This window comes from Carcharhinus amblyrhynchos, chromosome 1, assembly GCF_965287045.1.
Source record: "Carcharhinus amblyrhynchos chromosome 1, sCarAmb.v2.hapA, whole genome shotgun sequence".
In the NCBI taxonomy this organism is placed as follows: domain Eukaryota; kingdom Metazoa; phylum Chordata; class Chondrichthyes; order Carcharhiniformes; family Carcharhinidae; genus Carcharhinus; species Carcharhinus amblyrhynchos.
In genome coordinates this window covers 88,355,233-88,368,541 of record NC_137324.1, presented here as the reverse complement: position 1 = coordinate 88,368,541, position 13,309 = coordinate 88,355,233, and the positions used below count along the sequence as shown (strand labels likewise).

The following is a 13,309-nucleotide window of genomic DNA, read 5'->3' as shown; positions in this document are numbered from 1 at the left end:
ATTGTTGACATCTCAACTTGTGTCTGGATTTGTAGTCACCAATTACTCCTCCCATGCTCAGATGTCTGATTTAATGAACTGTTTGGGCTAAGGGCCTTTGTTAGATAAACAAACCTATGTTCTATGATTTCCCCTCTTGTAACTAGGCCTTGATGCTTATCTGGGTCAGCTCCAATAAGGACCTGTGATTTCTCTCATAGCAGCTTAGGTGATTTTTAAACTTGTGTGATTATTAACTCTTTCAAAGATAATGTCATGTTAGCATGATTGAATTCTACAGGATTCAAGAAGTCGCAGACGACGCTAACTGTAACCTTATGTGCACCTCTTAATCAATAATATCATCTACCTCAACATAAAAAAAATCAATCTTGTTTTTGTTCAGTTATGATCCAGTTAGAGACCATTACTATTTGAAGAGAAATCCAAGTGCATTTTAACCAATAGAACTATGCCATAAGACATAACTGTATTTTATGAACAGACCAATGGGAGAGTGTTAAATTCAGCTCCAAGTAATCGGTTTTTGTGATGTTGACTGAGCAATAAAGATTGGCTGGATCACCAAGGCTAAATCCCTGCTGTTCTTCAAAATAGCGCCATGAGTAAACAGCGCCTCAGCTTAACATCTCACCCAAAAGATGGTACCCGTAACAGTGCAGCAGGCCTAGACTTTGTGCTGAAGTAATGGAGTGGGACTGAAGTCCATGACCTTTTGATTCAGAAGCAAGAGTTCTACCCACTGAGCCACAGCTGGTCAAAACTAAATGTAATTCCTTCAGTTCATTGTCCGTACTCTAAATTGCAATAAATGCAATTTATCTTCCTTATGTTCATATTTAAAGAAAGTTTTTTCCTTAGATTTTTCTCACCAAGCTATCATCACATTCATTTACTTCAGTTTTTATCTGATTATGATTGGTCATATTGATTTTCCAGTTCCACTCTCTTTCTTTGTCACTGTAGATGTATTTGATTTATGTCAACAACAGCTTTACTTGAAACAGCGCGTCGCTGCTCCTTTCTCTATCGTCACTCTTGTAGTAAAGTTAAATTATAGTTAATTTAATATTCTTAATTTTTAATTGAACTAGCTTGTTCCAATTACTCTACAAAATTCTCATTTTGGAAGTATTTTATTCATTCTGCTCCCAGATCACTCTGTTAACAACTCACTATGAGTGTCTTGTGACCATTTACATCTGACCAAGACAGAAGATGGAGCCTCTAACAATGCAGCATTTGCTCAATATTTCACTGATGTCAGCCTCAATGTTGTGCTTAGGTGGCTGGAGTAAGGTTTGAACCCTTGGCTGTCTCACTCAAAGTGCACTCTGTGTTACCTACTGAACCAAAGATGACACCTGTAATTTAATCATCTATTTTTAGTTAACCACTTTAAAGATAATTTTATTTATTTTCTTAGGTGTTAATGTGTTTTCCACTTCCCTATCCATCTCTAGTAATCTTACAGTTTTGATGAAAGGTCTGTATCCACAACTCTCTGGTGACTAAATTGAATGCACAATTAATGTGTCTTTACTTTCCTGTGCAGGCAGCATGCCAACTTCATGCTTTCATTTGCATGATTGCTACTTGAAGCCCAGCAGTAAACATACTATCCTTTTCCAGTCTGGCATACTGTATAGGGCATTGGTGAGGCCGCAGCTGGAGTACTGTGTGCATTTTTGGGCGCCGCACCTGCGCAAAGATATTTTGGCCCTGGAGGGAGTGCAGAGGAGGTTTACTAGGCTGATACCGGAGTTGAGGGGGTTGAGCTATGAGGAGAGGCTGAATAAACTAGGCTTGTACTCGTTAGAGTTTAGAAGAATGAGAGGAGATCTCATTGAGACGTATAAGATGATGAATGGGATGGATAGGATAGAGGTGGAGAGACTCTGCCCGCTCAAAAAAGACAATAGGATTAGGGGGCACAGCCTCAAGATAAAAGGGGGGCGGTTTAGAACGGAGTTGAGGAGGAACTTCTTCACTCAAAGGGTGGTGAATCTCTGGAATTCTCTGCCCGTTGAAGTGGTGGAGGCTGCCTCGCTAAATATTTTTAAGACGCGGGTTGATGGGTTTTTGATAGGAGAGGGGATTAAGGGTTATGGGGAGAGGGCGGGAATGTGGAACTGAGCCACGACAGATCAGCCATGATCTTATTGAATGGCGGGGCAGGCTCGAAGGGCTGGATGGCCTACTCCTGCTCCTATTTCTTATGTTCTTATGTTCATACATGTGACACCAGAACCACAGCAAAATGGTTGACTTTTAACTGCCCTCTGCAATGTTCAGTTGAAGGGCAATTAGGGCTGGGTAATCATGTAGGCTTTTCCAGTGACACCCACATCCCATGAAAGAATAAAGAAAAAAATTATCCACTTACAAGCCCTAAGTGGGATATCATGAGGTGGTTCTTTAGCTTGATGTTAATCACAACCACTTCACTGACTGAAGTGGTCCTTAATCTTAGTGCTCATGTTTGGCCAGCAGATCACTTGGGCAATCACTTCATCTCTGTATGCTTGATACTCTGTATGCTTAATATTCACTTATAGTAACAGATGTTTCATTGAATCATAGAGGTTTACGGCATGGAAACAGGCCCTTCGGCCCAACTTGTCTATGTCTCCCCTTTTTATTAACCGATTAAGCTAGTCCCAATTGTCCTTGTTTGGTCCATATCCATTCATATCCATCTCAACATGTAAATAGAGTTATAGATATCATAGTTTCATTGGTGGTTACTGGCCATTCTTTCATCGCTACTTCCAGTAATACTTGGAAAATTGCACCTCAATGTGTAGTTTGCTTGATTTGAGCAAGATGTTTGTCTGTCAGATTTCTGCTGGATTGGTGACTTCCAGGGCATGCCATGCTTCTGTTTCTCATTGAATCGGAAAGATTTCAACTTTGCATCATCGACTTCCGTCAAAGAGAGTACAGCTCTCAACAGCATGCTGCTGATGCACATCTGCTTCTGCTTGTTCTTCACTTCCAAATAATGTCTCTGCAAATGAAATAACGTCCATTGCAGATGCTTTGGAGCAGATAAAAGTGGTTTGAAAAAGATGATTTGAAGTGGCTCGTGATCAGATTCTACCATAACTTTCTTTCTCTCAAACAAGTACTCATTAAAATGTTCTCAAGCAAAGACACTAGCCAGGCACTCTTTCTCAATCTCTGCATAGCGCATTCAGGTTGTGTTAATGTTCTGGGTGCAAACACACCCTTGCTGCATGAAGATTTCTCCAAGTCCTGGTTTGCTGGCATCACACTGCAGAGTGATTTTGCCATTCACATTGTCACACCTCAGAACTGGCGTTGTTGTCACTGTTTGATGAGAGTAAAATCCGTTTCTTGTTCTGTGCCCCAATATCAATGAACATCTTTTGCAGTGGGCATGGGTAGAGGTTCAAGCTAGGCAAGAATTTGGTGAGGTAGTTCATAAATCCAACAAATCACCTTCACATCTCTTGGTTGCTGCATCTTTGTCACAGCTCATACCTTAGGATCAGGGCAAAGTCCTTTCATTGTACAATATGTACTTGAATTCAGTCATCTTTAATAATAGTTTTTTTCTTGTTCAGATTCAAATTCATCTGCTAAGCTCTCTAACAATCTTACTAGATTCTGATCTTGGACTGCAATAGCTCTTTCATTGTATCACCAAATCCATGGGCTAGCAGATCATTCATGACCATCTCCACTCCTGGAAGATCATTGACTATTTCATCCTGTCAGGGTTGATACTCATCCGGAGCAGTAGAAATGCCAAATAGCATGCACAACCATCTGTACCATAGAAATGCCTTCCAGAATGTGGTCAGGAAATGATTGCTTTCATCTAATTTCAATTGCCAATATTCATCCTTATGTCTAGGAGAATAAAGACATTTTCTTTGGCAAAATATCTTCAATGATTAGCATGAAGTAATGAGATCTCTTTAAAGCTTCGTTGAGCTCCTTTGGATCTATGTACGCTCTGTGCTTTCCAGATTTTTTCACTGCTACCTTGCTGCTAATCAAGTCTGTTGGGGATGTCAGTTCCTTAATTGCTCCCATCTTTTCAAGTTCCTTCATTTTGTCTTTCAGGCTAGACTTGAAGGCAGATGGAACTTTTCTCAGAAAATGCAGAGTTGCTTTCACACTCATTGATTTCAAGAATAGCCGGAAAAAACCCAAGCCCCATTAAAACATCTTTGTAATTTTAAAATCTGATTTAACATCATGAGAAAAATGACACATCTTTTCTGGTACACAGAGGGTAACCAATACAAGATGTTGACTTTATCAATGGAGATAAGGGGATTTGCTTAGTGTCAACTATTATTCAGACCTTCTTTTATTCCCACTGTATTGGGCTTTCAGCCTAGTTTGTCTTCATTGGGTTAGCATTACTCCACAATATAACATCTATTGCACTTTCGATGGTTTCATTTTTAGATCACCATCTTGAGCAATTTCATACAGGGGTGCGAAGCTCATGATGTTGCGCAAAGCACTGGTGTCTACCTGACATTTCACTTTAACTTAATGTGCTCCATTTGCAGTCATCATTCCAACAATTACAAACCATTTTTTAATGAAGACTTGATTGTATCAACCTGTTCTTTGGTGTATCACTAAGTATATGGTGTTCTTGGGGCTGAAGGGATCAAGGAATATGGGAGGAAGGGGGATTAGGATATTGAAGTCGATGAACAGCCATCATCAAAATGAATTGCAGAACAGGCCCAAAGGGCCGAATACCGTACTCCTGCTTCTGGTTTCTATGTTTCTAGAGGGAGGCCATTTAATCCTTTGTGTCTGCACAAGCTCTACAAATGAACATCATGACTTAGTGCCATTCTCCTGCCTTTTCTCCTCAACACTGCACATTGTTTCTATTCAGGTAATCATTTAATGCCTCAATTGAAGAAATTCCTCCTCATCTCTGTTTCAAAGGATCATCCCTTTAGCCTGAGGTTCTAGTTTTTCTTACTAGTGGAAACATCCTCTTCGTGTCCACTCTATCCAGGCCTCGCAGTATCCTGTAAGTTTCAATAAGATGCCCCCCTTATCCTTCTAAACTCCAACGAGTACAGACCCAGAGTCCTCAACCGTTCCTCATACAACAAGCTCTTCATTCCAGAGATCATTCTTATGAACTTCCTCTGGACTCTTTCCAAGGCCAGCACATCCTTCTTTAGATGATGATTAACAATCTCTGCACATGCCAATAGTTTTCCTGTAAGTTTCTTTTCTCTCAGCAGGTATGCTCTCTCTCTTGTTCCTAAGGCACTCCTATCTCTGATGAGGTCATCTTTAAGTTCTGAAATTTACAAAATTGAGCTAGATGTCTCTGTACAATCACATACTGATCAACAATCTCCCTCTCTTCCTGAGTTCTAGTGTTGTCCATAAATTACATTAGTAGAGTGTTCAAAGTGTGTTTTATAGGCCTCCAAAATTTCACAAGTCTGGCTTTTCTGGTCCCCAGTGAGGGCTAGAAAGCAATACAGCTTGTAGCTTACTCTCCCCAGCACAGATAACAGAGTTCTCCTATTTGTTTAGGTTTCTTGTTCAACTCTGTGAGCAGTTTTGGACCCCATATCTAAAGAAGGACGTGCTGGCCTTGGAAAGAGTCCAGAGGAGGTTCATAAGAATGATCTCTGGAATGAAGAGCTTGTCATATGAGGAACAGTTGAGGACTCTGGGTCTGTACTTGTTGGAGTTTAGAAGGATGAGGGGGGGATCTTCTTGAAACTTACAGGATACTGCGAGGCCTGGATAGAGTGGACATGGAGAGGATGTTTCCACTAGTAAGAAAAACTAGAACCTCAGGCTAAAGGGACGATCCTTTAAAACAGAGATGAGGGGGAATTTCTTCAGTCAGAAAGTGGTGAATCTGTGGAATGCTTTGCCGCAGTAGGCTGTGGAGACCAGATCATTGAGTGTCTTTAAGACATAGATAGATAGGTTCTTGATTGATAAGGAGATCAGGGGAAAAGGCAGGAGAATGGGTGCAGTTGTTGTGTGCAGTTTTGGTCACCTAATTATAGGAAGGATACTAATAAGATTGAAAGAGTGCAGGGAAGGTTTACAAGGATGTTGCCAGGACTTGAGAAACTGAGTTACAGAGAAAGGTTGAATAGGTTAGGACTTTATTCCCTGGAGCTTAGAAGAATGAGGGAAGATTTGATGGTGGTGTATTAAATTATGATGGGTATAGATAGAGTGAATGCAAGCAGGCTTTTTCCACTGAGGCTAGGGGAGAAAAAAACTAGAGGACATAGGTTAAGGGTGAAGGGGGAAAAGTTTAAAGGGAATATTGGGGGGGGGCGGGCTCTTTACACAGAGAGTGGTGGGAGTGTGGAATGGGCTGCCAGATGAAGTGGTAAATGCGGGCTCACTTTTAACATTTAAGAAAAGCTTGGACAGGTTCATGAATGAGAGGGGTGTGGAGGGATATGGTCCAGGTGCAGGTCAGTAGGACAAGGCAGAAAAACGGTTGGGCACAGCCAAGAAGGGTCAAAAGGCCTGTTTCTGTGCTGTAATGTTCTATGGTTCTATAGTAATGGGGATGAGAAAAAAATCTGCCATGATTGAATGGCGGAGCAGGCTCCATGGGCCAAATGGCCTAATTCTGCTCCTATGTCTTGTGGTCTAAATCTCATAAACTGCCATATAGAGTGGAAAAATTTCCAATTCACTCCTAAATCTCCTTAGAACTCCATAGGAAAAGATGCTGGAATATTCAAAGTCGTACAGACTCACCAAGCAGTCAATGCCCTGTACAAAGTTGCAGAATGAACTTTTAATTATTCTTTGCTGTTTTTCACAGTTGTCAGCTCTCTTACACCTATGAAAATCTACTCAATTCCAGTTGCACAATTATGCCACCACATTCCAAGTCATAGAATCATAGAGTCATACAGTGCAGGAAAGGCCTGTTGGCCCATCAAGTCTGCACTGACAATATCTACGACTAAAAGTATGCTAATTCCATTTTCCTGCACTTGTCCCATATTCTGTGTGTCATGTAAAATGGCTCCTTTTCATATACTTCTTTCCTAATTTCTTCATCTTGTCTCTGTTCATGCACACCTCTGTTGTCTATGTATTTAAGGTGTCCCTCTTCCCTAACCCTCAGTAGTTTTTGTGTCTTCTACTGTGAAGACATCTACAAAGGGGACAATTTTCCAATCCTGTTCGTGATGGATGCAGATGCCATTACGGCTGGAAACGCTTGTAAGAGGGCCATAACGGGATTTGCGCCGGGGAAATTTCAGAATAACATTTTTAAAAATGGAGCCCTGAACACTTTGAAGCAGGCCTCATGATGAACTACAAAACATTCCTCCATTCCCCCCCACATTCCCTGCTTTTAAATGGCAAAGTGTCATAAGATTTGTAGAGAAAACTTACCTGTTTCTCTGGGGAGAAACACGAAGTTTTCATTATAATCTGACACTTAGTCATTTTTAAAAAATTTCCACCCAAGGTATTTGTTAAATGTTCCTGTTATTTCCTTTTTACCTTTTATAATTTCACTTGTCTGTGTCTCTAATAGGCTCACTGCTAATTTCATTAATCTCTTCCTATGTGCAAAGCTATAGAAATGTTTACAATCTCTTTTTATGTTTCTTGTTCATTTACTCTGTTATTCTCTCAGGCTTAGTACTTTTTTTGACAACAGTATAACACCCTTCCTTTGATGTAATACTATCTCTAACTCTTTTTATTAGCCATTATTGGACTACTTGGCAGCCTTCCACCAGCCATGCTGTACTTAGGACATGCATAGGAAAGCCAGGACAAGCAAAGACACATGGAAGACAGGCACTGAGGTAATGCACAAGATTTATTAGTTGCAATTTGTATGCAATATGGCATAATGCGACATATAAATTTGGATTGGAAAGTTGATTTTGTATGCTTGTATTTTTGCATTCTTGTTAAATAAACAGAGAATAGGTAAAGGACAATTTCAAGTTCCATTTATTGGTATCACTGTTAGCTCAGTCGATCAAGGACAGCCTAGTTAGAAAGGGGCTTGCTTGACAGACTTGTCCTGTGCTCTGATGAAGGGCCATCTGGACTCGAAATGTTGGCTCTATTGTCTTCCCACAGATGCTGTCAGACCTGCTGAGATTTTCCAGCATTTTATATTTTTGTTTCAGATTCCAGCATCTGCTGCATTTTGCTTTTATATTATAGAAATTAGCACAGCCTCCATATTCCTCTTCATCCTGCTCTTCAGTGGGTTGCCACATAGCTAGTAGCAAAGACAATGTCCTCATGATGGCAAGGTTCTGCAGCAAGCAGATCATGACAAATTGTGAGATCTGCTTTGCCAATGACTACAGGATTCCTCCAATGGAATCCAAACAGCTAAAGCAGTGGTTCAGCATTCATTGATGGAGGCCCTATTTGTTGTATATATATATATATTCAAGATTTAGACTTAAAACCAGGTGGCATGATTGGGAAGCTTGCAGATAACATGAAAATTGGCTGTTTAGTTGTGATGACTCCAGAATGATGTCAATGGTTTGATTGTGGGCAGAGAAGTGGCAAATGGAATTCAATCTGGAAAAGGGTGAGGTAATGCATTTGGGGAGGGTAAACAAAGCAAGGGAATGCCCAATATACAGAAAGATATTGAGAGCAGTTGAGGAAGTGAGAGACTTTGGAATACATGTCTGTAAATCCATGAAAATGGCAGGATAGATCGACAAAGTGGTCAAAAAAGCACATGGAATGCTTTACTTTATTGGACAAGGTATTTAATACAAAAGCAGGGATGTAATGATGGAACTATGTAAAACACTGGTTAGGCCATGGATGGAATTTAGGGTACAGTTCTGGATACCACATTACAGGAAAGACATAATTGGTCGAGAGAGTGCATAAGAGATCTCCAGGAAAGCTGCCAGGGCTTGAAAATTGCAGCTAGGACAGGTTGGATAGACCAGGGTTGTTTTCTTTAGGAGGCAAAGGAGTAACCTAATTGATGAATGATGAAGGACCTAGACAGGGAAGACTGGTTTCCCCGAGTTGAGGGGGTCAATTACCAGGAGGTATAGAATTAAGTCAATTGGTAGAAGAGTTAGAAGATACATGAGAAAATGTTTTTTCATCCTGAGGTGGTGGGTATCTGGAATTCACAGCCTAAGTTGGTGGTTGAGGCTGAAGTGCTCACTTCACTTAAAAGGTATATGGATCTGCATCTGAAGTGCTGGAATCTGCAAGGCTTTGGACCAGCTGCTGGAAAGTGGAACTAAAATGAGTAACTAGTTTCTTTTTTCGCATTTTTGGCTGGTGCAGACTCTATGGGCTAAATGGCCTTTTTCTGCATCATAACTTTACTATGGTTCTATGAGCCATGTCTTCAAAGGATAGTCTTCACCACCCACTTGTTTGTTATGGTTGCTCAAATGTAAGTGGCACAGTGGACTGCCACATCATGACTGCTGCGGCCCTATTTTTCACTCGACCTTGATTACCCTGTCTACAGTTTTTGCATTTTAGTGGTTTTACTTTTATCACTGTCCTTGTTTCTCTTTCACCCTGCCATTCTAGTTCAAATGATTCCCAACCACACTAGCAAATACTCAGCTTCAGGCAACAGTCCGGGTGCTGCTCTGCTGTAACCCATCCAGTTTACACTGGTCCCACCTCCTCCAGAACCGGTTTCAATGTCCCAGGAGCCTAAAACCCTCCTCCCTGCACCATCTTTCCAACCATGTATTCATCTGATGTATCCTGGTATTTCTACTCTGCCACAAGTCACTCTGACTCATGGCAGAGTAGATATACCAGTAATCCTGAAGTCACAACCTTTGAGGTCCCACTTTTCATCTTACTCCCTAACTTCCTATGTTTGGTTTTTAGGATCTTTTTTTTCCCCTATGTCATTGGTACTGATTAGGATCACAACCACTGGCTGTTCATGGTCCCCCTGCAGAATGTCCTATAACTGCTCTGAGACACTCTTGACCCTAGCACTAGAAAGGAAATATCATTTGCATCCACAGAAACATCTATCTATTCCCCTTATAATTGAAGCCCCTATTTTCATTGCATTCTCACACTTTCTCCTCCTCTCTTGTGCAACAGGCCAACTATGGTGCAACAAATTGGCCTGTTACTGCGTTCCCTGAGAGGTCATTCCCCCTAACACTATCCAAAGCCGTTTTGCATGGGAATCGCCACAGAGGCTTCCTGCACTGCCTGCCTAGTCCTCTTACTCTGCCTGTGGAGTTTTAGCCTGTGGTGTGACCACTTTCACCTGCCATTTCAATGACAGAAAGCAGTTCTCATTTAGACCTTCACATTCCATCACTATAAACACATCACAGAAGCATTGGAATTTATATTCCTTTATTCCAGAGAGGCAAGTTTTGATTCTGCAAAAGTCTGTCCTGTATCTAACGAAGTATTGTTGCAATAAAGATACTAATTTGACCACAAATGCTTTGTGGTTCCCTGCTAGCTTACATATATTATTTTGGCATACAGCACCTCAGTGACTTCACTATGCTTACAATGTACAGCTCTGGCTACATTGGGTTGTTGATTTAATGAACTATCAGATCTCTGACAAACTATCCCATGCTGAGGTTCAGGTAGGGCAGTTGCTCTTTAAAATAGTCTAGATGGATATGACCTCCTACTACGAGCCCTTTTCCCCCTTCCCCACTCATACTTCCTGTCATGCTGTGATCCGAGAACTGCCCAATACTACACACACGCTGAAGAGCAAGTTGTTTGTGCACAATCCTTGAAGTCAGGACAAAGTCCTTCAGTACCTGCCACGCCACACTCTGACATTAACGATTTTAAAGAATTCTGGAAATCACCAAAGGCTTCTGCAGTAACAGAATTCAATCAGTGATTTAAAATCAGCAATTGGCCTGGCTGAATGATTGCTTTAAACAGCAATGCTAAGATAAAAGCAAAATACTGCAGATGCTGGAATCTGAAACAAAAACAGAAAATGCTGGAAAATCTGAGCAGGTCTGACAGCATCTGTGGTGAGAGAACAGAGCTAATATTCTGATCTGGATGACCTTCGTCAGAGCTAAATAGCATTGTTGTGGTGGAGGGGCTGTGGAGGAGGAAGGGGTGGTGGGGAGTGGGGCATCCTTGAATATAGCAGTGTAAAGAGAGGCTATCAGCCAGAGCATCGAACTTCAAGATCCTGAAACAAAAACAGAAAATGCTGGAAAATCTCACCAGGTCTGATATCATCCATGGAGAGAAAATAGAGCTAGTGTTTCAAGTCCAGGTGACTCTTCATTAGACCTATTCTCTCTCCACAGATGCTGTCAAACTTGCTGAGATTCTTCAGCATTTTCTGATTTTGTTTCAGATTCCAGCATCTGCAGTATTTTGCCTTTATTCAAGATCTTCTTATTGAGATGCTACCGGGATGTGATAGTTCGAGTTACAAGGAGGCTGGATAAATTGGGACTTTTTTTTCCCCTGAGTGTAGGAGACTTAGGGGTGAACTTATAGAGGTCTATAAAAGAGGGGCATAAATCAGCTAGTCAATATCTTTTCCCAAAGGTAGGGGAGTCTAAATCTAGAGGGCATAGGTTTAAAGTGAGAGGGGAGAGATACAGAAGTGTCCACAGGGGCAGTTTTTCACAGAGAGGGTGGTGAGTGTCTGGAAAGAGCTGCCAGAGATAGTAGTAGAGGTGAGTATAATTTTGTCTTTTATAGAGCACTTAGACGGTTACATGGGTAAGGTGGATATAGAGGGATATGGGCCAAACATGGATAATTGGGCAGCCTGGACAAGTTGGACCAAAAGGGCCGCTTCCATGCTGTAAACCTTGGTGACTCTATCCTGATTATTCCACAAGCTGCCTTTTCCACATATTGTAGATGTTCTCTGCGCCCTGGGCCCCACACCCAAACATTTACCTCCACCGCCAAATTGTAGCCAAAGCAGCGCTAAGGAGCCTTTATGCTCCACGGCTCCTAGTTGACCTGCGGAGAGTCAACTTTGTTTTCGAGAGTCTTAGAGATTGTTAACCTTTTATTTCATTTATTTTTTTGTTCCACATTGGAGGAATAACTTTGCATGCATTTGCAGAAATCGGTTCAGGAAAAGCTCCCTTGCAACAGTGCGCAGAGCTGGCTCAGAGAACTGGGATTTTCAGACAGTGGCAAAGCTGCATACACCTTATCACAGATGAAATCTTTATGATAGAAGGAGAATTCTTTGACAAATTTGAAGCAGTGGCCAGGATCGTTCGGCAATGCGATGAGCCATTTGGTGGAATCCAGCTGATAGTTTGTGGAGATTTTCTGCAGCTTCCCCCTGTATCCCGAAAGAAGGAGAAATACAAGTTTTGCTTCCAGGCTAAGAGTTGTCAGAAGTGTATCCACGTGAATATGGAGTTAACGGATGTGCGAAGACAAACTGATCCGAAAATCCAGACAGACAAGGGGCAGGAAGTCAACAAGAGCAACTCCAAACATGAGTCTGCGCAGAAGCGGGGCACCGGTTGGATGGCCGGTTGCCATGGTGACTTGACTGCGGGAAGGCCAGCGGCACGGTGGCGCATGCGCACAGGGCAGGCGCGGTGGAGCCGGGGACAAGCGGCCGGTGAATCAAATCAAAGCCGAGATGAAGGTGAGAGAGGAGCGGCTCCGGTATCAGCCGCCTGGGTTAGGGGGGGAGATATGTAAATTAATAGTTTCTACCGTTCCCATTCTTGCCTCTGTTCTCACTGTAATTCAGCTGGATTGATGACCCACTTTTAACTACAGCAAAGGCCTCAGCCTCCACTTTCCTTGTGGTTACCATGGAGACGGAGCTAATAGTTTATAATGAAATTCATAGACGTAGAATCCCTACAGTGCAGAAGGAGGCCATTCAGCCCATTGAATCAGCACCAACCACAATCCACCCAGTCCCTATCTCCATAATCCTATGCATTTACCCTTGCTAGTCTCCCTGACACTAGGATCAGTTTGGCCTGGGCAGTGCACCTAACCTGCTCATCTTTGGACTGTGGGAGGAAACCAGAGCATCCAGAGGAAACCCACGCAGACATGAGGAGAACATGCAAACTCTACACAGACAGAGACCCAAGCCAGGAATCAAACCCGTGTCCCTGGTGTTGTGAGGCCGCAGTGCTAACAACTGTGCCGCCATGCCACCCGTTCAGTCTGTGAACTCCTGAAAACATTCCTGCCAGGATGCGAGGATATTACCTCCCCGGTAGATACGTCTCAAACCGCAAACCTGTCCACTGCACTCCCCACTAATCACTCTCATTCCCTCCCAGCAGCTTCATCACTGATGACA

General features: G+C 42.2%; 1 protein-coding gene across 3 annotated transcripts in view; it reads left to right on the top strand.

The window, feature by feature from the left end:
• The first annotated feature begins 12,581 nt into the window (after nucleotides 1-12,581).
• Nucleotides 12,582-13,309, top strand: part of wdr19 (WD repeat domain 19) — a 123,968-nt gene continuing 123,240 nt past the window's right edge. For all 3 annotated transcript variants that reach the window (XM_080188720.1, XM_080188703.1, XM_080188710.1), the window contains exon 1: nucleotides 12,582-12,631. In XM_080188720.1, coding sequence (XP_080044846.1) covers nucleotides 12,626-12,631 — 6 coding nt within the window. In that variant the 5' untranslated portion in view covers nucleotides 12,582-12,625. The remainder of the gene's footprint in view (nucleotides 12,632-13,309) is intronic.